Below are 27,341 nucleotides of genomic sequence, written 5' to 3'. Positions count from 1 at the left end.
CATAGCTGCCATGCATTCCAAAAGCTCTTCTGAAACATCCTATTAGCATGTCATCAGAAATAAACAGTACGCGTCTGTGTGTTTCAGTATCAGAAAAAATTTTCAGTCTCACATGTATTCAACTTTTGGCATGGGACATTAGTATCGTTGTTTACTATCAACATTTGACGGCAAACTACATTGCAGCTCTAAGAGTACCAATCTGCTTTAATGTTTGATGAATGGTTCAATGCGGTGAAATAAACCATCAAACTTAAATGGTAACGTGAAAGTATTCATCCACTTCTTGCATAGGCAACAAAAGCATAGCATATTCTCCATCATAATGACACAATACACTGACCATCTTGTGTGTCACTGCTTCCGTCTTTTGTGTTTTGGGCACCATCGTAACAGCATTAGAACGTAAAGAATTTTTTATCTTCCCTACACTTGGGTCCCAATCTGGGATCCTGAGTTGGTTTGTCATGTGGTGGGTCCGGCAATGAGCAGTGTGTGCTCCTAACCTCTCTTTCCCCATTCACAACACAGCAAAACCAGATGATGTTTTCCTCATTGTGATTATTTCTCACACTGCCACTTGGTGGAATCCTCCAGATTTACTTACAGTATGCGCACAAGTATAGTCAGTACATTGCTTGCGTAGCAGCAGGGTCTGCAAGCACACACGTTATGTAGCATTACGTATATCTCTCTTACTGTTTCATATCTTCACAGTACCATATTTACACAAAAATGGCAACAGTTTAGAAGAAAAGATCTAGCATATTAACAATGAATGGGCTCATGTTTTTTTTTCTTTATAATATTGCAACCACAGAGAAAATCCAGAGCATATAGTTCCTCACCTTGAGAGATAGAAATGCCCCAGAAGAGTCAAATGTCCCCATTTCCTCCTCTGCATCTTCAAGGCACCATTCTGGAAGACTATTCTTTTCATCTTCCATGTTGCCACTGCCTGAACGAACACGGCGATAACCTCTCTCATCTTCACGAGACTCAAACACAAAACGGCGTCGCTGATCTGGAATGTCTCGCCAGCCAGCTGAACGGGGCCCATCTGCAAAACAAACATACAATTGTTAAGATTAAGCCACAATTTGCAAAACAGAACCAAGAAAAAAAATCAGTTCTACCAGGCTCAGGTCTTAGTTTCTGAGTATTGACACACACAAAAATTACCGTTTTGAGTAGTGGGCTGTTCTTGTTGTTACTATTGTAAAATAAAAGCATACATTTGATTTGAGTCTGTAACAGCCAGTGTAAATTTATAGTATTTGTAAAGGTTTTTTTTTTTGTTTGTTTTTAATTCAGTTTTATTCTCTCAGTCTGGTTCATGCTCCCCCCGATTTGACAATGCTGTTTTCAAATAAAGATGTGTTATAACAGAGGTGAACTCGGATGAGGATTCTACATCCGAGAAAGAGAACACAAGCCCTCCCTGCAAGAAACGTCCACTCACATATAAGAACAATGCAGCTGCACCTAGCACAAAGGCGAAAGATGGTACCATTTGAATGCATCAAGAGGTCAGGCATCATCCTGCCAGTCAGTCTACCCCACACATATCCTTTAACGATACAGCAGGGCTTACAGAGCTCGCCAAGGTTGCATTTGTAATTATGCTTTTGTGATGGTGATTATATGAAAAACATGTCTATGTTACTTATATAAACACCACATTGAATATTATTTACCTCTACTTATTTACTTATCTTCTTACAGCATAATGTCACAAGTAGACTGCAGAGCGATCTAACACAGGAAGCTTATGAAACTATTTCTGGACAAAGGAAGAACCTTAACAACAGCTGCTTAGAGTGTGACAGGAGCTTCCACCTGCAGCTATTTACTTTCATTCAAGTAGCATTGCACATGTACATTGTCAACATGCCCATGGCGATCAAACGTAGGAAGCTCTAATCTCCAGCAGGCCCGGGATTACGATTTTTTTTGTAGTCTTCAGGAATTCTAGTGTTAATAAAAGCCATACTTCACTGCTGAAACTAAAAAAGAGAAATTAAACTTTGTGTTGTTAGTTTAGTTTTTGGAGTCAAAGCAATATTTATTTGCATTAACAACTAAAATATGACACGTTTGAATGAAATATGTGTGTGCAATAAATATCACTGATACAAACATAAATCTAAGAACAGCATATGTCACACAACTGACAAAGTGACTAGTTGACAAAACTGATTTTAAGTGTGTTTATACATAAGCAACAGTAAAGACTTAATGCAAATGAATATACCCTGAATAATCTTGGTTCTCATTAATTCATGTGCAATGTTATACAGTGGGTACGGAAAGTATTCAGACCCCCTTCAGTTTTTCACTCTTTGTTATATTGCAGCCATTTGCTAAAATCATTTTAATATTTTTTTCTCATTAATGTACACACAGCACCCCATATTGACAGACAAAAAAAAAAATTTTGAAATTATTGCAGATTTATTAAAAAAGAAAAGCTGAAATATCACATGGTCCTAAGTATTCAGACCCTTTGCTGTGACACTCATATATTTAACTCGGGTGCTTTCCATTTCTTCTGATCATCCTTGAGATCACCTTCATTTGAGTCCAGCTGTGTTTGATTATACTGATTGGACTTGATTAGGAAAGCCACACACCTGTCTATATAAGACCTTACAACTCACAATGCATTTCAGAGCAAATGAGAATCATGAGGTCAAAGGAACTGCCTGAAGAGCTCAGAGACAGAATTGTGGCAAGGCACAGATCTGGCCAAGGTTACAAAAATTTTTTTTGCTGCACTTAAGGTTCCCAAGAGCACAGTGGCCTCCATAATCCTTAAATGGAAGACGTTTGGGATGACCAGAACCCTTCCTAGAGCTGGCCGTCCGGCCAAGCTGAGCTACCGGGGAAGAAGAGCTTTGGTGAGAGAGGTAAAGAAGAACCCAAAGATCACTTTGGCTGAGCTCCAGAGTTGCAGTCAGGAGATGGGAGAAAGTTGTAGAAAGTCAACCATGACACCTGAAGGACTCTGAGATGGTGAGAAATAAGATTCTCTGGTCTGATGAGACCAAGATAGAACTTTTTGTCCTTAATTCTAAGCGGTATGTGTGGAGACAACCAGGCACTGCTCATCACTTGTCCAATACAGTCCCCACAGTGAAGCATGGCGGTGGCAGCATCATGCTGTGGGGGGGTTTTTCAGCTGCAGGGACAGGACGACTGGTTGCAATCGAGGGAAAGATGAATGCGGCCAAGTACAGGGATATCCTGGACAAAAACCTTCTCCAGAGTGCTAAGGACCTCAGACTGGGCTGAAGGTTTATCTTCCAACAAGACAATGACCCTAAGCATACAGCTAAAATAACGATGGAGTAGCTTTACAACAACTCTGTGACTGTTCTTGAATGGCCCAGCCAGAGCCCTGACTTAAACCCAATTGAGCATCTCTGGAGAGACCTAAAAATGGCTGTCCACCAACATTTACCATCCAACCTGACAAAACTGGAGAGGATCTGCAAGGAGGAATGGCAGAGGATCCCCAAATCCAGGTGTAACAAACTTGTTGCATCTTTCCCAAGAAGACTCATGGCTGTATTACCTCAAAAGGGTGCTTCTACTAAATACTGAGCAAAAGGTCTGAATACTTAGGACCATGTGATATTTCAGTTTTTCTTTTTTAATAAATGTGCAACAATTTCAAAAATTATTTTTTTTGTCTGTCAATATGGGGTGCTGTGTGTACATTAATGAGGAAAAAAAATTAATTTAAATTATTTTAGCAAATGGCTGCAATATAACAAAGAGTGAAAAATTGAAGGGGGGCTGAATACTTTCCGTACCCACTGTAAGTTTTGAAAGTTTTCTGCACTGATTTTTAACTGCCATTTAAATGAGGACATGGTCAGAAAAATAGTCCATAATGACCATATCATCTATATATATAATTCACTTAGGCAAGACACCCATGGAAAGCATGGCGGAAGGGTTGTGGATTCACTAAGCCGCCGACAAGTAAGACACCTATGGTGCACGCAGGAAGGAGCCACACCCACCAACTCCAAGACCATTGGATACGACGACAACTTGCAGAGCCACGCCCACCAACTTGGACGCGACGACACAGAAAAAACGGCGTCATTTATATTCATTTGCACCTCCGAGCCACGTTGACTGTTCATAGAGGCATGTTTCTCGCGGAGGTGAATCGCCATATGTAAGCGTGTAAAACGGTTTGCGAGGGTATCCCATGGGATCCTTAAAACAATCCTTTACAACTGAGGTTAAAAAACAATGAAGTAAGCAGTCTTTAAAAACCGAGTTTTCGGTTACGACTCATGACTGCGTGCACCATAGCAAACTATTTTACACGCTACATACAGCGATTTGCATCCATGACAAACATGCGTCTTCTTCACTCATGGACAATTATATGTTGCTCTCTCCAGAGTTCCATCTTTTCATTCACTTTCTGTTGTATCCTCAAACCCTCCCTTTTTAGACAACTGTGTCTTTCCAGAAGTGATCAACCATCAATAAATGATTATGCGGCGTTTGTTATGCCGCGGGTTCACTACTGTGTTGTATTTTGTTCTCTCCAGAGTTCCATCTTTTCATTCACTTACTGTTGTATTCTCACATCAACCCGTTTTAGACAACCGTGTCTTTCCAGAAGTATTTAGCATTCAATAAATAATTATGCATGAGACTGAGCGTGTGTCTACCCGGTGCAGAGAGGCGTGGGTAAGCCGTTGAACCCCATTCGGGCTGCAAACCGTGGAATTCCCACTAAGTGTGACTCAGACCCTCCCACTGGTTACGTCCCTACCCTTTGTACACACCCCCCTCCAACCTCGCTACTACCGTGGTCGGGTGTCTTGGTGGATTATATATAGAAAAGCAGCCAAAACTGCACAGAGCAATGAAAAGTCTATGTGAGTCACAGGTGCATCTAGACTGTGCAAAGACTACAACGACTCAAGTGACGAGTTGGAGGTGGGCACATGAGCAAGCAGTGCATACTGAACGAGAAATCAGCAGATTAGCATGACGGAGGGAGCGGAATAGACGTCCTTCTCCACTCCTCCCGTTCCACCCTCCGCGCCGTGCAACCCCATCCCTCCATCTGGCGGGAGAAGGCATGATGGCGGTCCGCCAGTTTTTAGTCACGGACGATTGTGTGTTGGTTCGTTCCGTGCATTGTTACAATGTTGCATTTCTTGCCAATTTATTACATTACCGATTTTTCAAATGTTAATATTCTACCTGTGCTTAAAAATCATTAAAATACCGGCCTGATTATGTGGCGTATGGTATGCCGCGGGTTGGCTAGTTCTCTATAAACCCTATGCTGAAATCTTCCTAAACCCTGTAAAATCTCCCTAATTTATTGTTACATCATATAAAAACGAATGATTTAGTAAGCTATATACTTTTATTATCAATTAGTACACATAAAGGCATTCAGGAATCAAAAGGAATTGCTTTCAAATCACAATAAAAGTAACATTCAATAAAGTATTGAGCATCAGAAAATAATTGGTTTTGTAAAAAAAAAAAAACAAAAAAAACAAGCTTTGTTCAGTGTATAACTTTGTATTGCTCACATTCTCAACAAACATTTCCTTACTGAAATTTCCTGTGAAAAAGATACAGTATATATGTATAGTGGCAAGATACATGACAATGTATAAGCTATTAAGTATCACTTCCAGAATATTTATTTGCATACTATTATTTTTATTTACCCTTTATCAAGTTTTCACATGACATATAGCTCAGTTTTATCCGGAGACTACAGCATATGCCCCACAAAACGAATAAAAATGAAGTCAAAAATACCTTTGAATATCCATATATTGAAACGCACATCCCCCATAAGTGCTTATAGAAAGATTTCCGTTTATTATACACTATTAATTTTTTGCCTATTTACATTGTAGACTGTTATTACTGTAGGAAAGTTCTGTTTCATTGCTTTTCAAATGGTAAACTTAAAGGAATGGGAGTTTATATCTTGTTTTTAATCTACATCATATAGTATTGTTCACAGACGCATGACCCCAGTTTAACATCTAGACCAAGGCTGTTTGTATGGGATCGGTAATTCTTCACTTTTGTGACTCATCGTGCATGGTTTACTATCACAGAGTAAACCATTCAAAAGAGTATTCAAAGAGACAAATTGACAGCTTTAAAATTGTATTTGTGTATGAATGCATGTGATTGTCCTTTCTGATGGACTGATGCCTAAACACTATACAATTCTCCTAATTATTTCCTTGATGGAGTTTAATAGTACAAATATAATTTCTTTCTGTATATTTATGTAATAATCAATCTATTTCTTATGTAAATGTTTTGAATAGAGATAAATCTGAAAAAGTCTAAGCTGGATAATGAAATCACCATAATCAGGTAAATATAAAATGTACAGTTGAATATTTTAACTATCAAATTAATAAAAGTGCAACTACATTACAGTATAAATATAATTTCTTTCTGTATATTTATGTAATAATCCATCTATTTCTTATGTAAATGTTTTGAATAGAGATAAATCTGAAAAATTCTAAGCTGGATAATTAAAATCACCATAATCAGGCAAACATAAAATGTACAATTGAATATTTTAACTATCAAATTAATAAAAGTGCAACTACGTTACAGTATTATGGAGTGACAAAGGTTACAGTGGTTAGTAATCCTTGATCACAGGTTCTCAAACTGATTACTATTATTGTGGATTTTACACTTTTTATCTTGTATCTCTCGCTACCAGGTCTCATTCCATCAGAGACTTTGTTATGTTCATTCTATACGAAGACAGAAGATAAAATTTTTTTTTTGCCCATCACCACAAACTCCTTGGGGTAAGATATCCTTATTAGGTATGAGTATTTATTTTGCAGGTGATTATACAGTATAATAAGGTAATATATAAAGTTAGACAAGACAATAAGACGGAATATTTCTACATAAAATCATCTAAAGATGAATTTACTTAAAATTATGACAAATATGGAACAGCAAATACACCCCCTGGCGCACCTGGGCTTTGGCACTGCCACCTGTCAACATCCCGCCGCGCACCTGCCAAACGCCATCCTCCCTCATCGTCCTCACCATTCTGCTCTTCTCGAGACATCCTCCAGTTCTCACTTTCAGATCGTGTGAATTCATGCTTCCGAGGTACAGCTGATCCACCATCTTCAAAATTTGATCTTGCTGCATAAAAGACAAGGGAGACAAACCTATTTAACTCATTAAGGCATAAGTAAACTGGTAATAAATCAACCCATACACTCCAGAATAGGTTGGCAATTTGTTTCATATCAGATTAATAAATAGAGATACATAAGTAAAATGTCTAAGCCTGTAATCTGAAGAAAAAAAAAATCTATACTGTTCCCTGAAAAATTGTCAATATTACCATGATATAATACAACTGTGTATTAAAAAAACTAGTTTAGAGAGGAAGTATTAAGATATTCAGACTTGCAGCAATTTTGTGCTGGCTATCATTAAAATTACTTTCACATTTCCCCAGAGAATAACTTGGCTGTCACACTAGAACCCTTGCATGCTGCTACAAAATTATTGTAAACATAGTGAATGTTAAAAAAACAAAAGTAAGAATTAAACTTGCCTACATTTTTGAGTTGTTCCTGTGATATTTTAAGTAGCTTTCATAATCCAATAAGTAAAATATTAATATTAAATTTTAACTCTACAGTGTGAAAAAATATTTAATATAAAGACTAACACCTAAAAGGTTTTCATAAAACAATAACAATGTTTCTTTATATAACAGCTAATATCGATATAAATAATTAAAAATTCAATGTAAAGTGAATTAGACAATGTTACTTCTATTGGCTAAAAATGTACTACAGAATTGTGAATTACTTTAATTTTACAGTATACTAGGGGGCTTCGCTCCTTGCTTGCTTCATTTGCCAACCCCCATCCCCCCACCTGTGGTACGTGTCAGCAACTTTGCGTCTCTGCTGCACGCATATGTGGATTTCACTTTCACCAAACAACAAAACTTTTAATTCTTATGGATAGGCCTCTTCATTTGGAAGAAACACTACTTTTCCGTGATGGCAACACAAATTAGACGATCTACAAGTCTCCAACTTAAAGTTTAAAGCCAAACAATATCTATATACTTCTATCATATCACCTATGTCCATATATTCAATCTCTTTTAACTTTTACCTTTTCGTCAATATTGCATTGAATTTTGATTCCACGTTTGTGATTACATCGTGACAACGCAATGTATAACTGTGGTGACAACAGTATTCAAACAAATCAGAAATAATTGAACCGTTTGCGTGGTTGTAAAGGTTTCAGATGTGGGCAGGACTTTCCAAATCTCTTTGCATAAAGTCTTGTCTCACGGGATTTCACTTTCACCAAACAACAAATCTTTTAATTCTTGCAGATATGTCTCATCATTGGGAAGAAACACTACTGGCAACACGAATTAGATGATCTCCAAGTTCTCTCTCTGCCTGGTTGTCTCCACACATACCGCTTAGAATTAAGGCCAAAAAGTTCTATCTTGGTCTCATCAGACCAGAGAATCTTATTTCTCACCATCTCAGAGTCCTTCAGGTGTCTTTTAGCAAACTCCATGCGGGCTGCCATGTGTCTTACCTCTCCTCAGTGTGTGGAGACAACCAGGCACTGCTCATCACTTGTCCAATACAGTCCCCACAGTGAAGCATGGCGGTGGCAGCATCATGCTGTGGGGGTGTTTTTCAGCCACAGGGACAGGACGACTGGTTGCAATCGAGGGAAAGATGAATGCGGCCAAGTACAGGGATATCCTGGACAAAAACCTTCTCCAGTGCTAAGGACCTCAGACTGGGCCGAAGGTTTACCTTCCAACAAGACAATGACCCTAAGCATATAGCTAAAATAATAGAGTGGCTTCACAACAACTCTGTGACTGTTTTTGAATGGCCCAGCCAGAGCCCCGACTTAAACCCAATTGAGCATCTCTGGAGACACCTAAAAATGGCTGTCCACCAACGTTTACCATCCAACCTGACAGAACTGGAGAGGATCTGCAAGGAGGAATGGCAGAGGATCCCCAAATCCAGGTGTGAAAAACTTGTTGCATCTTTCCCAAGAAGACGCATGGCTGTATTAGCTCAAAAGGGTGCTTCTACTAAATACTGAGCAAAGGGTCTGAATACTTAGGACCATATGATATTTCAGTTTTTCTTTTTTAATAAATCTGCAACAATTTCAAAAATTATTTTTTTTGTCTGTCAATATGGGGTGCTGTGTGTACATTAATGAGGAAAAAAAAATAATTAAAATAATTTTAGCTAATGGCTGCAATATAACAAAGAATGAAAAATTGAAGGGGGTCTGAATACTTTCCGTACCCACTGTATATTCGATTTCTTTTCGCTGTTCCATTATTTCACAGAGTAATAATTTCTGTTTGCGCTAATGCAATCTGTACTGTCATTTTTTTGAGACTTTCGAATATTCGTACTTCCATTATCTCTAACCTACTCTACATGTGTATCGCTCCAATGTTTTCGAATTCTTTACAACATTCTACTTTGTCATCTACTCTTTGTCCTTTATTTCCAGCCCTGGGCATGGTTAAATCTCTTGGCACAAAGTCTTGTCTCGTGGGATGTGAAAGTGTTTCTCTGAGAAAGTCACATCTCGTCCCAAGATTTTTTTTTTTATAATATTGAGATCAGAACAGTCAGAATTTCCAATATAAAATTATTTTCACTAAAAGTTCAAAGAACAGGACAACCATTACCAAAAACAAATCCATGCTTATGATCATTCTCTTAGGACCCATTTCTTAGTAATTTTTAGTTTAACAGCTGATATCACTTTGATTTGCTTATTCTTGTTCTTTCGTGTTTCACCATACTGATATTTCCACAAATATTTTTACTTTAAGCAAAACATTCTTCAAAATATTTGGGTAAACTGTGGTAGCTTAATATGTAAAATTAAAAAGCCACCTACTTTGTGGCCTTCAGTGTATAAACAATATTAAGTTTAAAACTCAAATAAAAAGAAATAAGACCAGTAAGAGACAGATTCAGTTCTGTTTATTACCTTGGATACATATGTAGCGCAATGGAATTCTTACTTAGATGTCTCCCATAACTTATAACATTAATACAAACAGACTAAAAATGAATGCTGCATTATATGGGGAATGCAACGTATATACATGAAGCAAACTGTAAATAAAAAACATCTCTAAAACTAATAAAGAAAAGTGCTAACAGTCTAGAACTGTCTGCTGGAAGGCACTAAGAGGAAAAGTGACTGTGCAGAATACCAACAGTTTTTAAAGATGTCATGGGCTTTTCTGAGGGAGCCTGTGTTGTGTTCCGAAAAAAAGACAGACAGTTTGTACCAGTAATATTTTTCACTAACTTCACAATCCTCTACAATCCTTTTCAATCCTGAGTTTAGCAGGTATCATTGAAAACTGCACAGCAGAAATATGTATAAGATAGCAAGCACAAATGAAAACATCCAAGGTATTTTCAGTTGTCGAAGAAAGAAAAGGCACTATTGAGCCTTCTTGATGATACCGGAGATTTACTGTACCTATTTCAGGGAGTCAGTAATGGTGCCTACAAGATATTTAAAGTTCCTCCTCCTCTGATATACAGTGGTGTGAAAAACTATTTGCCCCCTTCCTGATTTCTTATTCTTTTGCATGTTTGTCACACAAAATGTTTCTGATCATCAAACACATTTAACCATTAGTCAAATATAACACAAGTAAACACAAAATGCAGTTTTTAAATGATGGTTTTATTATTTAGGGAGAAAAAAAATCCAAACCTACATGGCCCTGTGTGAAAAAGTAATTGCCCCCTGAACCTAATAACTGGTTGGGCCATCCTTAGCAGCAATAACTGCAATCAAGCGTTTGCGATAACTTGCAATGAGTCTTTTACAGCGCTCTGGAGGAATTTTGGCCCACTCATCTTTGCAGAATTGTTGTAATTTAGCTTTATTTGAGGGTTTTCTAGCATGAACCGCCTTTTTAAGGTCATGCCATAGCATCTCAATTGGATTCAGGTCAGGACTTTGACTAGGCTACTCCAAAGTCTTCATTTTGTTTTTCTTCAGCCATTCAGAGGTGGATTTGCTGGTGTGTTTTGGGTCATTGTCCTGTTGCAGCACCCAAGATCGCTTCAGCTTGAGTTGACGAACAGATGGCCGGACATTCTCCTTCAGGATTTTTTGGTAGACAGCAGAATTCATGGTTCCATCTATCACAGCAAGCCTTCCAGGTCCTGAAGCAGCAAAACAACCCCAGAAAATCACACTACCACCACCATATTTTACTGTTGGTATGATGTTCTTTTTCTGAAATGCTGTGTTCCTTTTACGCCAGATGTAACAGGACATTTGCCTTCCAAAAAGTTCAACTTTTGTCTCATCAGTCCACAAGGTATTTTCCCAAAAGTCTTGGCAATCATTGAGATGTTTCTTAGCAAAATTGAGACGAGCCCTAATGTTCTTTTTGCTTAACAGTGGTTTGCGTCTTGGAAATCTGCCATGCACGCCATTTTTGCCCAGTCTCTTTCTTATGGTGGAGTCGTGAACACTGACCTTAATTGAGGCAAGTGAGGCCTGCAGTTCTTTAGACGTCCTGGGGTCTTTTGTGACCTCTCGGATGAGTTGTCTCTGCGCTCTTGGGGTAATTTTGGTCGGCCGGCCACTCCTGGGAAGGTTCACCACTGTTCCATGTTTTTGCCATTTGTGGATAATGGCTCTCACTGTGGTTCGCTGGAGTCCCAAAGCTTTAGAAATGGCTTTATAACCTTTACCAGACTGATAGATCTCAATTACTTCTGTTCTCATTTGTTCCTGAATTTCTTTGGATCTTGGCATGATGTCTAGCTTTTAAGGTGCTTTTGGTCTACTTCTGTGTCAGGAAGCTCCTATTTAAGTGATTTCTTGATTGAAACAGGTGTGGCAGTAATCAGGCCTGGGGATGGCTACGGAAATTGAACTCAGGTGTGATACACCAGTGTTAGGTTATTTTTTTAACAAGGGGGCAATTACTTTTTCACACAGGGCCATGTAGGTTTGGATTTTTTTTTCTCCCTAAATAATAAAAACCATCATTTAAAAACTGCATTTTGTGTTTACTTGTGTTATATTTGACTAATGGTTAAATGTGTGACAAACATGCAAAAGAATAAGAAATCAGAAAGGGGGCAAATAGTTTTTCACACCACTGTAGATGAGAGTGTGGTGTGTTTTCTGCTTCCTGAAAAATACGACCAGCTCCTTGATTTCACTGATATTAAGGCAGACGTTGTTCTAGCACCTATGTGTCAGAATGCAAATTTCTCCTCTCTAAGTCATCAACACTGTTGATAATTGGGTCTACAATGATGGGGTCATTAGCAAAATTAGTGATGAGAGTGGAAGCTGTGTTTGACAATACAATCATAAGTGAATAAGGAGTATAGAACTTGGCTAATCATGCTATCCTACTGGGTACCTGTACTATGTAGAAGAGGTGATTATGTCAATTCATGAATACCAGGATTTGCCAGTTAGGAATCAGGTTTTACAGAATTTTATGAAGTATAAGTTCTCCCACGGATAAGTCGGGACTTGATTTTATTGTATGATTTCTGGTATTTTATAATGTCGGTCGTATAAGTTGAATGCGGAAAACTCATGCTATTGGTCCAACAGATTATGATATTCTAATACCCACCTGAGAGAGTAACCACAGAGCACACTGCCTGAGGGTGTGGCAATGCGCTGTATCAGCGTGTGCTCCTAGCCTCTCTCTCACTATTGTGCCTACGTGACCACACGGTAATACCCAAACTATTCCTGAAGCAAAGTTTGCACCGATTTATGTTTTTTGTATCTCACATACTCATAAACCTTATTGTAAGAGCATCCCTTAACAACGATGGACCGTTAGGTCAGAAGAAAATATGAAGCTGTTTTTAAATTAAATGTCATTGAAGTAGCGAAAGAAATTGGTAACTGTGCTGCTGCAACAAAATTTGATGCGTCTGAGAAACTGATGCGAGATTGGAGGAGGCAAGAAGATGTAAAAAAAAATAAAAAATTAAGTGTTATATTTTTGAATGGACGTATAAGTCGGGGTCTGATTTTATGATCGATTTTTCGGGTTTCAAGACCCGACTTATACGCGAGTATATACAGTAAGTATATCTTGGCAGTACCACTGGAGGTGGTTCAAACTATCTAAAATAATCAGGTTAATATAAAGCAACATTCTTCTTCTTTCGGCTGCTCCCGTTGGGGTCACCACAGTGGATCATCATCTTCTTCCATATCTTTCTGTCCTCTGCATCTTGTTCTGTTACAATCCATCACCTGTATGTCCTCTCTCACCACATCCATAAACCTCTTAGGCCCTCCTCTTTTTCTCTTGCCTGGCAGCTCTATCCTTAGCATCCTTCTCCCAATATACTCGGCATCTTTCATCTGCACATGCCCAAACCAAAGCAATCTCGCCACTCTGACTTTGTCTCCCAACAGTCCAACTTGAGCTGACCCTCTAATGTACTCATTTCTAATCCTATCCATCCTTGTCACACCCAATGCAAATCTTAGAATATTTAACTCTGCTACCTTCAGCTCTGTCTCCTGCTTTCTGGTCAGTGCCACCATCTCTAACCCATATAACATAGCTGGTCTCACTACCGTCCTGTAGACCTTCCCTTTCACTCTTTCTGATATCCACCTGTCACAAATCACTCCTGTCACTCTTCTTCACCCATTCCACCCTGCCTGCACTCTCTTTTTCACCTCTCTTCCACAATCCCCATTATTCTGTAGTGTTGATCCCAAGTATTTAAACTCAATCACCTTCGCCAACTCTGCTTCTTGCATCCTCACCATTCCACTGACCTCCCTCTCATTTACACTAATATATTCTGTCTTGTTCCTACTGACCTTCATTCCTCTCCTCCCTAGAGCATATCTCCACCTCTCCAGGTTCTCTTCAACCTGCTCCCTACTCTCACTACAGATCACAATGTCATCAGCAAACATCATAATCCATGGGGACTCCTGTCTAATCTCATCTATCAACCTGTCCATCATCACTGCGAATAAGAAACGGCTCAAATCTGATCCCTGATGTAATCCCACCTCCATCTTGAATGTATCCGTCAATCTTACTTCCCCATCAACACCCTCAGAGCAAACATCGCATCTGTGGTGCTCTTTCTTGGCATGAAATCACACTGCTGCTCACTAATCATCACCTTACTTCTTAACCTAGCTTCCACTACTCTATCCCATAACTTCATGCTGTGGCTCATCAATTTTATCCCCCTGTAGTCCTGCACATCCCCCTTATTCTTAAATATCTGCAAAAGTACACTTCTTCTCCACTCCTCAGGCATCCTCTCACTTTCCAAGATTCCATTAAACAATCTGAATGAAAACTCCACTGCCATCTCTCCTAAACACCTCCATGCTTCCACAGGTATGTCATCTGGACCAATGGCTTTTCCATTCTTCATCCTCTTTATAGCTGTCTTTAGTTCCTCCTTGCTAATCCGTTGCACTTCCTGATTCACTATCTCCACATCATCCAACCTCTTCTCTCTCTCATTCTCTTCATTTATAAGCCTTTCAAAGTACTCTTTCCATCTGCTCAACACCCTCTCTTAGCTTGTGAGTACGTTTCCATCTTTATACTTTATTACCCTAACCTGCTGCACATCTTTCTCAGCTTGGTCCCTCTGTCTAGCAAATTGGTACAGATCCTTTTCTCCCTCCTTAGTGTCCAACCTCTCATACAACTCAGCTTTTGCCAACATTCACAGAGAATATCGTGTAATGACATCACCCTTGTTTGGTGAACAGGACAAAGTTCCGAGTACTACTGCTGTGTGCAAAGTAATTAAAACATAGCCAAAGAAAAACACTGTGACACAATATAATGCTTTTTACAGATATTTTGCAGAAGAGTTTTTTGCTGTTTCTTCAGCTACACAGGATCAACATTTGCTTATATTTGATTGTGCCTGAAAAAGGTATTTAAGTTTGATGTTGGGGTGTGGGCACAAAGAGGTGAGCAGCATAAGCCGTAATAGAAACCTGCAGAATAATTAAATAACACAAGTCGTATCCCTTAACAGTAAAGAAATAAGCTTATTTTTCTAGAGTGAAGGAGTTAAATTATAAAAAGAGCAGTTTTGCAGAAGAAGGTCAAACGTTTACAATGAAAAGGAGTGAATGAAGCAGTAGGGAAAAAACAGATGGAAATATTATTACAGAAATGTATCAAGATTGTAGTTCCTTTAAGTCTAGGGCAGATTAGATTTATAACTTCAAAGTTATTTGTCTCTTTCTTTATGAAGTTTGCAGCCCACAAATAACAAAAGGTAACACATTTCACATTGCTTGCCATAATGATAAATGTATAAGAATAAAATAATTACGTGCATCTACATATAACTCCAACTAGTTTAAGACATTATTACAATAACATACTATTTAACCAAGATTAAAAAGACAGGGGAGATGCCATCTGTGTTAAAGGGAATTTGAATGCAAGTCTTTTTGGTGCCTTACATACCCCCAGTGCCATGGCTTTGAATAATGTTCCTGGTTGTTGTTGCCCATGTGAAATGTGAACATACTTCACATGCTTGTGTTGATCTTTTTCTTATATACTCAAAGGCATGCCTTTTAGGTTTATTTGCAAATCTAAATTGACAATATTTGAACAAAAATGTGGGTGTATACGAGTGGGTCCCTGGGGTGGAATGGAACTCTGTCTCTGGCTGTTTCCTTCCTTTTGCTCAGTTTTGTCAACACAGTCCCTAAGCGGGTTTGAAAATGTTATATTATCTCCATCCAACAATTTAGTGTAACTATGGTGGAGTACTGATCAGCATGTCTGATGTGAAAGGGTGTGCTCAATTAGGAGATGAAGTGTGGAAGTCAGCAACAACAGTGCAAATATCTCTTAATTTCTCCATGACATATGGTTAACATAAGGTCATCATCCCTGTTGGTTGTCATAAAAGGCAACAAAAAGAAAGCTGACATCAGAGAAGGCATACAACCTTAAAATATTACCCTTTGATGATGAGAAAATAACAGTTACAAGACATATAGCCTTTAGCTTTAGTCCCAAACAGTTTAGGGCATGTTGATTCCAGAATTAGATGATACAATGGAAATGGTTGTGTGAAATACCATTTTTAGAGTCAAAACAAATTGAAGACATATGACTCTAGTGGTATAGAGAACACAAAAGACTATTTGTTGATGAGGACAATTAGTCAGTACATGGTGTAAAATGTGAAGTTGATCCCTTTGGAACGCAATATATCACAGCATTACTTAGTTGTCAGAGATTTTTTTAGGCAGAGTTATGAAACAATAAAAGGAAAAATGTACTAAGCCGAAAGATCTAGAAGTTGACATAGAACAGTGTATCAAAAGTGAATGAGGTATCAGAAGGCACACTCCAGCAACTTCAGTCACTTAGTCTGATACACTCAGCAACTCACGCTGAGTCTTATCTTAAATTGAAGGGAAAGATCTCTCTGTATGAGAGTTGACAGCACTTATGCAGTTTTAATGCATCAAACATTTTTTGTGCATTCTCAAATTTCTAGCTTTATCTGTATGCCATGTTTTAGCATGAATTCTTTCAATAATCACTTTATTTATATAGCACTTTATCATACATTTACATGCAACTCGAGGTGCTTTCCACAGATTAATCAACAAAAACTATGATATATTACATTTACTTGGATTATTATCATTAACTGATACTATGCTAATTTCTATTAAATGTAAGTATGCTAAATGGAAAATAAGATATTGTTAAGCAAAATTAACAACTTAAAAGGTTTTCTAATTAAAATATTTATACATTAAGGCTGACAACATAACAACCAGATCTAATTAAAATATATTAAAATAAATATATACAGTATATATGTACATTTTACCTAGACATATTTACATGGCAACCTATTGAGCAGAAACAGTTTGATGTTATTAAAGTAAATGAAAAGACACAAAAGTAAATAAAATGGAGTTTTTTTTTGTTTTTTTTTTGGTTCAGTTGACCAGCTGACACTCTGGAGAAGAAAAAAACTCTTATGATGGGCCATATGAGAAAAATAAACCTCTGGATGGCCACAGTCGGAAGATAAAATTGAGCAAATCAAATAGTTAGGTCTGATGGTAATCAGTTTCTGCATTATGAAAGGCAGAATGACTTAAGCCACCTGGTCGCCCACACTCCACTGCGCACAGCTGGTACAGTTAGCACAGTTGATAATAAAGTCCTCATCTGTATTTCAGTATCTACTGCAGAGTTTCATGAAACACAGAAAAGTACAACAGTTAATCAAAAGGTAAAGTCAATCTGAAAAACCTGTTCGCAATGACTTATATGTAGCTTGAACACCACAGCTCAGTGCTTGACTGTTGGTCTAGCTGAAGCCATGGTCAAATGAATATGGACACTGCATTTTGGTATTGCACCATTGTGAGATTCCTTTGGTGACAGGAACTGAAATCTGCTGCGATACCAGGAGTTTGAGAATCTTAAAAACTCAAATGATAATTTTGGATAAATTATGTGAACAGGAGTGATGATTTTTGTTTGAAACATTCTCATCAAAATTGTGGTAATGATCTACACGTCTTTGAAAATATCAGTTAACTAGTCACAAATGGTTTTTGAAATGCAACATACAGTGGTGTGAAAAACTATTTGCCCCCTTCCTGATTTCTTATTCTTTCGCATGTTTGTCACACAAAATGTTTCTGATCATCAAACACATTTAACCATTAGTCAAATATAACACAAGTAAACACAAAATGCAGTTTTTAAATGAAGGTTTTTATTATTTAGGGAGAAAAAAAAATCCAAACCTACATGGCCCTGTGTGAAAAAGTAATTGCCCCCTTGTTAAAAATAACCTAACTGTGGTGTATCACACCTGAGTTCAATTTCCGTAGCCACCCCCAGGCCTGATTACTGCCACACCTGTTTCAATCAAGAAATCACTTAAATAGGAGCTGCCTGACACAGAGAAGTAAACCAAAAGCACCTCAAAAGCTAGACATCATGCCAAGATCCAAAGAAATTCAGGAACAAATGAGAACAGAAGTAATTGAGATCTATCAGTCTGGTAAAGGTTATAAAGCTATTTCTAAAGCTTTGGGACTCCAACGAACCACAGTGAGAGCCATTATCCACAAATGGCAAAAACATGGAACAGTGGTGAACCTTCCCAGGAGTGGCCGGCCACCAAAATTACCCCAAGGCGCAGAGCGACTCATCCGAGAAGTCACAAAAGACCCCAGGACAACGTCTAAAGAACTGCAGGCCTCACTTGCCTCAATTAAAGTCAGTGTTCACGACTTCAAAATAAGAAAGAGACTGGGCAAAAACGGCCTGCATGGCAGATTTCCAAGACGCAAACCACTGTTAAGCAAAAAGAACATTAGGGCTCATCTCAATTTTGTTAAGAAACATCTCAATGATTGCCAAGACTTTTGGGAAAATACCTTGTGGACTGATGAGACAAAAGTTGAACTTTTTGGAAGGCAAATGTCCCGTTACATCTGGCGTAAAAGGAACACAGCATTTCAGAAAAATAACATCATACCAACAGTAAAATATGGTGATGGTAGTGTGATGGTCTGGGGCTGCTTCAGGACCTGGAAGGCTTGCTGTGATAGATGGAACCATGAATTCTACTGTCTACCAGAAACATTTTGTGTGACAAACATGCAAAAGAATAAGAAATCAGGAAGGGGGCAAATAGTTTTTAACACCACTGTATATGCCTGGAAGCCATATGTTCTTTTACTCATTTAAATTCCTTCTTGCATTATCTACAAGAACAGAGAAAGCATAAAGTTCATCCATGGTAGAAAACGTGGATGAGACTGGATTAAATTTTTTACTTTGCAATCTGTAAGCAACTGGAAACCCTTGTCACAGCTTATGTAAATCACAACTTGCAATACATGGTCTCTAGTTTTTCCCTATACTGATATTTGACACGATGATTGCTTTTGTGAGCTTGTCTTTGCATTTCTTCTACAGTATATTCTTCTAATTTGACACATATTGCTGCATGTCTTCAGTAAATTTTGGTCATCACTAATTTTCCACATACATTCTTGTTAGGAAACATACAGGTTATTTTCATAAGAACACAGAGGTTTACAATTTGTTTTCCCTTTTGTTAATGAATCTGAATATAACATCTGCAAATTTAATGATTATCTTTAAAATGTGTCTTAATTTACACAAAGCAATTCTGCAGCTTTTCTCTGCCTCTTTAGTTAGCATTAAATCATCATCTTACTGGCTCTTGCTGCTTTATTCTCCATTTCTTACTGGCTCTTACTGCATCCTTTTCTTTTTATAAGCAGGTGTGCTAAGAGGTTGTCTGACTGTGTAAGGGAAGATACATGGTAGTTTGCAGCAACAGTAATTAATCTCTCAGTGTTGAAACATGTTAAAAATAAATATTAGAAAGTCAGGAGCATAACATTTACTGAATAAATCACCTTCGCTTCGCTCTTACTTTTTTACTGTTCATTTAATCATGGCTATTATAAAATTTAGAATTTCCGGCGCCGCATCCGAGTGGCAGCCTTTCCAGCAGCTCCGTATATGACTATCTTTTTACCTTTTTATCTCTATTTTTCTCTATTTCACTGATCACTTCTACCACTTTCTTTTATGTGGAATTGCTCCCTGGACACTTTTACTATTTTATTATTTGACATGGATTTTTACACTCAGAGAATCGCCTATTCAAGTAGTCAGCTTAAAGCACTGAGAAGAAATGCTTATGCCAGTGTGGTTCCTTATTTACCTGACGAGGTAAGAAGACGATATCGGGGCAGCCGAGCTGGCGCAAAGATTAAAAATAAGATTAAATCAAGACAACTTGAGAGAAAATGGCGTTATAAACCGTCGGTGCCTTCTGTGATCCTGGGAAATGTAAACTCACTACCAAATAAGATCGACGAACTGGCTGTGCTGGTGAAAAATGTCAGAACCTACAGAGAATGCAGCTTGCTGTGTTTTAGTGAAACGTGGCTAACGTCTATCATCCCAGATGCTAACGTGGAGCTACCCGGGTTTTAGCACAGTTAGAGCAGACAGAGACGCAAGTACCCGCGGAAAGAAGAAAGGAGGAGGACTCGCTCTCTATGTCAATACAAAGTGGTGCAACTCAGGACATGTAAACGTTAAAATCTCCACTTGCTGCAGGGACATCGAACTGTTGGCCGTAAGTCTGCGCCCCTATTACTTGCCCAGAGAGTTTGGACAGGTGATTGCTGTTATTGTTTACATCCCCTCAAGCGAACGCGAGATGGCGAGTGACATCATCCATTCCGCAGTTGCTAAGTTACAAACGCAGCACCCTGAGGCACTTGTGCTAATCGCTGGAGACTTTAACCATGTAACGCTGGACAAAACATTACCTGCCTTCTCCCAGTATGTGGATTGTAACATTTGGGGAAACAGGACTATCGACCTACTGTATGCAAACGTTAAAGACGCATACAGCGCCACCCTGCTGCCTGCGCTTGGGAAAGCAGATCATAACCTGGTTCTGCTTCAGCCTCAATACAAACCAAGAGTGAGGGCGCTACCTACAACTACACGCTCATTCAGGAAGTGGTCCCCTGAGGCAGAGCAGGCTCTGAGAGACTGCTTTGGAACTACAGACTGGGATATATTGCTTGGGTCACATAGTGAGAACATTGAAGAGGCTGTTGAATGCACAACTGATTACATCAACTTCTGTATGGACATTGTAGTTCCAGTAAGAACAGTATGCTTCAAGCCATGGGTTACAAGTGACATCAAGGGCCTTTTGAACCATAAGAAAAGGGCTTTTAAAGGTGGTGATAAGCATGAGCTCAAGTGCGTGCAGAAGGAACAGGAGAAAGCTGGAGCAGAAGTTGCAGAACAACAGCATGAAGGAAGTGTGGGATGGGAATGAAGATTATCACTGGCTGCAGCTCGAAGCGGGGTGCCACCATCGAGACAGACGTGGAGAGAGCAAACCAAATGAACAACTTCTTTAATAGGTTTGATCACAGTAACCCACTCTCACCTCGGAGTACTGCATCCTCCAACCATCCTTCTGCTGATACCAGCATAAGTGAGACATCCCCACCCACAATTACAGCAGCCCAGGTGAGCAGAGAGCTGAGCCAGCAAAGCAGTGGGTCCAGATGGTGTATCGCCACGATTGCTGAAGGCCTGTGCGTTGGAACTGGGGAGTCCTCTACAGCGCATCTTCAACCTGAGCCTGGAACAGGGGAGAGTCCCAAGGCTTTGGAAAACATCTTGTATCACTCCTGTACCAAAGGTATCACGTCCTAGTGAGCTGAATGACTTCCGGCCTGTTGCTCTGACGTCACATCTGATGAAGACCATGGAGCGGCTGCTGCTTCACCACCTGAGGCCACAGGTCCGCCCGCCCTCGACCCTCTGCAGTTCGCATACCAGGAGAAGGTGGGAGCGGAGGATGCCATCATCTATATGCTTCACAGATCCCTCTCCCACCTGGACAGAGGCAGTGGTGCTGTAAGAATTATGTTTTTGGACTTCTCTAGCGCCTTCAACACCATCCAACCTCTGCTCCTTAGAGACAAGCTGACTGAGATGGGAGTAGACTCACACCTGGTGGCATGGATTGTGGACTATCTTACAGACAGACCTCAATATGTGCGTCTTGGGAACTGCAGGTCTGACATTGTGTTCAGCAATACAGGGGCCGAGGGGACTGTACTTTCTCCGGTCCTGTTCAATCTATATACATCAGACTTCCAATATGACTCGAGTCCTGCCACGTGCAAAAGTTCGCTGATGACACTGCTATTGTGGGCTGCATCAGGAGTGGGCAGGAGGAGGAGTACAGAAAGTTAATCAAAGACTTTGTTAAATGGTGTGACTCAAACCACTTACACCTTAACACCAGCAAGACCAAGGAGCTGGTGGTGGATTTTAGGAGGCCCAGGCCCCTCATGGACCCTGTGATCATCAGAGGTGACTGTGTGCAGAGGGTGCAGACCTTTAAATATCTGAGAGTGCAGCTGGATGACAAATTGGACTGGACTGCCAATACTGATGCTCTATGTAAGAAAGGTCAGAGCAGACTATACTTTCTGAGAAGGTTGGCATCCTTCAACATCTGCAGTAAGATGCTGCAGATGTTCTACCAGACGGTTGTGGCGAGTGCCCTCTTCTACGCGGTGGTGTGCTGGGGTGGCAGCATAAAGATGAAAGACGCCTCACGCCTGGACAAACTTGTTAAGAAGGCAGGCTCTATTGTAGGATTAAAGTTGGACAGTTTAACATCTGTGGCAGAGCGACGGGCATTAAGCAAATTCCTGTCAATCATGAATAATCCACTGCATCCACTGAACAGTGTCATCTCCAGGCAGAGGAGTAGCTTCAGTGACAGACTTTTGTCACTGTCCTGCTCCACTGACAGACTGAGGAGATCGTTCCTCCCCCACACTATGCGACTCTTCAATTCCACCCGGGGGAGTAAATGCTAACATTAATTTTATTTTAATTTTTTCATTTTATTACTATTTAATTTGAAATTGTTTCTTTGTATCAGTATACTGCTGCTGGATTATGTGAATTTCCCCTTGGGATTAATAAAGTATCTATCTATCTATCTAAAATGGAAGGAGGATTACACGGAGTATGGCTTTAGCAAAAACAATTATTGATGGCGAACCAATTATTCATAAAGCTTCAATTGGTGATCTGTTTTTCTGTGTAAACCTTCTTCTCAAACCAAGGGGGTGCGAGGGTAAAATGAATCGGGGAAGCGCTGATCAATGTAATCGGTGTACCAGGAAGTCATGCATTGACAGAAGTTCCCCTTTGTTTGTAATGCAAAGTGTGATTATATACGTGATTTTTTTAACGCGTTATGGAGCACATGCATCGAAGCTTCTCAGCTGTGCTTGTGCTAAGAAAAGGAAACATTTTACAAATAACGTAACACAATTGTCAATGTAACCTTTTGTAAGTAATGCCAGGAGGATTCAGTGTGGAGAAACTGTAGAGACAGCGTGTGTATTAACTTGTGGATTTTTCTGTGAGTATTTGGTGGCAGCGTCACAAACTCGCTTCCATAACACTGCGTTAGCTGTGGAGCTCAGCTCAGAGCGAAATGAGGTGAATGGGAGGGAGATGATGTCGTGACTCCCCGCCTTAACTGTCAATCCCCCACAAACACAGTCTCTCGGAATTTGCATAAGCACAGCCCCTTCACCTGCAATTTTAACTTAGTTACAAAGCGATCAAAACTCTCGTTTATATCCTGCGTCTTCTCATTAAACTTGTATCCCGCATTACCCGTGGGCATGACAAACGCCAGCGGCAACCTGTCTATGAACTTAATTTAAACTTTAGGTTTACAACGTGCTTTGTTTCCGAAGTAGCAGCACTCATGAATATGGTTGTATATGTCACTTGCTCGCTTCTTATGGTTTCGCTGCCTTCTCAATTATATAATGCAGGTTTTCTTCAGCGCTTTTTGGAGCTCTTCCTGGTTTTCTACGTACTGCATTGACAGTCAGTTCACGTGATTACGTGAGAGGTGTGATGATGTCACACGAAACTCCGCCCCCCACAGCTTTCGAGCTCAACTCCATTACAGTAAATGGAGAAAAATAGCTTCCAGTTATGACCATTACGCGTAGAATTTAGAAATGAACCCTGCCCAACTTTTGTAAGGAAGCTGTAAAGAATGAGCCTGCCAAATTTCAGCCTTCTACCTACACGGGAACTTGTAGAATTAGTGATGAGTGAGTGAGTGAGTGAGGGCTTTGCCTTTTATTAGTATAGATATATATATATATATATATATATATATATATATATCTGTATATATTTGTATATATGTATATATGTGTGTATATATATATATATATATATATATATATATATGTGTGTATATATATATATATATATATATATATATATATATGCCATCAATACGCATGACAACGAAAACACAATTGCATTGTCAATCATGTTACGTTATTATTAAAATGTTTCCTTTTCTTTTTCATTACTTCTTTAACACACTACTTCTCCGCTGCGAAGCATGGGTATTTTGCTAGTTTTGGAATAAGGCTGTAACATAACAAAATGTGGAAAAAAGGATGCATTCTACTGTTATCTGGAATGCATACATTTCATGTGTGTTCTGTTTCTGCAGTGATCTGGGTAAATGTTGGATGACAGGAAATGCGAAATTAGAAATATGGAACACATAACTAAAACAAACGTTTTCCATGTAATAGTAATAATGACGTGAAGTGTATAATGTGTGAAGACTTTAGTCCAAATATGAAATAGACATGTGCACTTTTTATTCAAGAATATTACCAAAGAAAAAATACATGTTGCTGTCAATGAGTAAAAATCCAAGCCGAAATATCAATCGAAAGAAAGGCGACATATCTGATCTGGTGCAGAGGTAAAAACTGCTGTCTTGCAATCAAGAAGCTGCAGGTTGGAGTCTAAGTGCTCCTCATTTTGAGTAGTGAGCTGTTATTATCTATACTAATAAAAGGCAAAGCCCTCACTGACTCACTCACTCATCACTAATTTTCCAACTTCCCGTGTAGGTAGAAGGCTGACCCCATCTTCACGAAATTTGGTAGGTGGCTTCCCAGCGCTAACAAAAACCGATGTACGTACTTATTTCGGTGCTAGTACGCCACTGTCGGCCGCCATATTGAACTTTCCAACGTCACTAATTCTCCAACTTCCAGTGTAGGTAGAAGGCTGAAATTTGGCAGGCACATTCCTTACCGCTTACTTACAAAAGTTAAGCAGGTTTCATTTAGAAATTCTACGTGTAACAGTCATAACGGTAAACAATGTCAGCCATGTTGAACTTTCTTATTCATGGCCCCATCTTCACGAAATTTGGTAGGTGGCTTCCCTGCGCTAACCGAAACCGATGTACGTACTTTTATTTCGGTGGTATGACGCCACTGTCAGTCGCCATATTGAACTTTCCAACATCACTAATTCTCCAACTTCACTTGTAGGTAGAAGGCTGAAATATGGTACTTATTTTGGTGGTATGATGCCACTGTCGGCCGCCATATTGAACTTTTCAACGGTCTTTGTTACTTATGAGCCAATCTTAAAGAAATTTGGTACGCGGGTTCCCAACGCTAACTGAATCCTACTTACGTACATATATACGTCCATAGCTTGCAGCTCGGTCACCGTGTGAGGCGGTGTTGGGTCCCCTATCCTAACGCCTCTCACGTTGTTGGCTGCCTGCCTATATAAGGCCGTCCGTCGCTCCAGTCTCTACATTCCCTTCCTTGCTTCGTCATGGGATTCACGTCTCCCTGCTGATAACTACAGTCTTTTTATTTAATCCACGGCTTCTCCGCTGTTTTATTGTTTCTTTATTACGATTATAGTTATTGTTTAGGTATTTTAGACTTACTTTACATTGTTCAGGTACCCATTTCCTTTATCATTCCAACCGTACCCCCATTTACATGTCTATTGAGATGATCACCATCGATCAAAGAACTGTCACTTTCCGAGTGGTTTCCATGCCCGGAGATGGCACCTGCCTTTTTCATTCTCTTTGTTACATATTGCACGGCCATATCAGGCTCACTCTTGATATCCAGAGGAACATTGTGTCTTATGTATTGAATGACTGGGACAGGTTCAAGGTGTGGACTGATGACGGTACAGGAGATAATTATACTACACAGGAGCACTATAAGAGTGAAATACTTAAGCCCTTCACCTATGCATCTGCATGTGAGTTGATGGCTGCCGCTGAATTGTTCGATTGTCGCTTTCAAGTGTACCGATATGGTCAAATATTTTACACCTTTCGACAACCGGCAATGCCACTTAAACATCTTAGATTGAGACGTGACAATTTCAGTAGTGGACACTTTGATGTTAATGAATGTTTAAACTCTCAAAAGCTGGATGTGAAGATATCGATGAAACCGGTTGTATACTTACAACGCTTGACAGATGCCAAATGTCTCTTCAACACAAGTCCTACAAATACTGTCGTAATTGAAACAAACCATGAAACTCAAACCGATTATGACAGCAGCAATCCAAGCTATGAGATTTGAAACAAGATTACTGTTCACGTGGCCAACTGTACTTTGCATGCTCAAGAGTAAGCTCAGCGCACAAGCTTGGTCATATTACAACCGGAGGGCCGAACTCACAATGTGGTATACAAAGAGATCCTTAACGAATAATTATTGGTATATTTTCCCTCAGTTTAAAAAGGTTTAATTTTCTTCTTAATAAAAATTTTAAGGCAGTACTTTGCCGCTGTAAAGCGCGGGTATTTTGCTAGTTACTTTAACATAATAAAAAACATAAAAACCAACGTTTAAGCTGATTGTTGTAGAAACGGAGCACACATGAAATGTATGTATTCCAAATAACGATATATTATTTACCCTATACAACTCCTGGCACCTCACACCCAGATAAGCAGACTTTGAGATGGGAGAACTTCAGCTACATCGGTCATGTACTTGTTTCTGAATATATAAAGTCAAAACTTGAATATATAAAGTAAGCGCTGGAATATATAAAGTCAAAACTTGAATACATAGCCTAAAGTCATTCCCAAATATATAAAGTCAAAACCTGAGTATATAAAGACGGCATTGGAATATTTCGGAATATATAAAGTAAGCGCTGGAATATATAAAGTCAAAACTTAAATATATAAAGTCAGCATCGGAATATATACTCAGCAAAAAAAGAAACGTCCTCTGACTTTCAACTGTTTTTACTTTCAGTAAACTTAATGTGTAAATATTTGTATGAACACTAAAAGAGTCAACACCATAAGACAAACTAAAAATGTTTCACAATGTGTCCCTGAATGAAGGGAGGCTCAAAATCAAAAGTACCAGTCAGTATCTGGTGGGGCCACCAGCTGCTTGAAGTACTGCAGTGCATCTCCTCCTCATGGACTGGACCAGATTTGTCAGTTCTTGCTGTGAGATGTTACCCCACTCTTCCACCAAGGCACCTGCAAGTTCCTGGACATTTCTGGGGAATGACCCTAGCCCTCACTCTGCGATCCAACAGGTCCCAGACGTGCTCAATTCCTTCGACGATAAACACGAATCCGTCCATCACCCCTGGTGAGACAAAACCGTGACTCATCAGTGAAGAGCACTTTTTGCCACTCCTGTCTGGTCCAGCGAAGGTGGGTTTGTGCCCATAGGCGGCGTTGTTGCTGGTGATGTCTGGTAAGGACCTGCCT

At 39.4% G+C, this 27,341-nt stretch overlaps 1 protein-coding gene across 5 annotated transcripts in view; it reads right to left on the bottom strand.

Annotated features, from left to right (window-relative positions):
• Positions 1-27,341, bottom strand: part of gigyf2 (GRB10 interacting GYF protein 2) — a 343,857-nt gene that overhangs the window by 142,071 nt on the left and 174,445 nt on the right. For 3 of the 5 annotated variants that reach the window (XM_039762266.1, XM_039762240.1, XM_039762245.1), the window contains exons 8-9: positions 7,027-7,203; positions 849-1,060 (exon numbers count right to left, since the gene is read on the bottom strand). In XM_039762266.1, the coding sequence (XP_039618200.1) occupies positions 849-1,060; positions 7,027-7,203 (389 nt within the window). The remainder of the gene's footprint in view (positions 1-848; positions 1,061-7,026; positions 7,204-27,341) is intronic. The other 2 variants (XM_039762253.1, XM_039762260.1) reach the window with 2 other exon arrangements.

Source organism: Polypterus senegalus, chromosome 1 (assembly GCF_016835505.1).
Source record: "Polypterus senegalus isolate Bchr_013 chromosome 1, ASM1683550v1, whole genome shotgun sequence".
Taxonomy (NCBI): Eukaryota; Metazoa; Chordata; class Cladistia; order Polypteriformes; family Polypteridae; genus Polypterus; species Polypterus senegalus.
The sequence above is the reverse complement of the archived record's forward strand: the minus strand, read 5'-3'. Positions and strand labels throughout refer to the sequence as shown.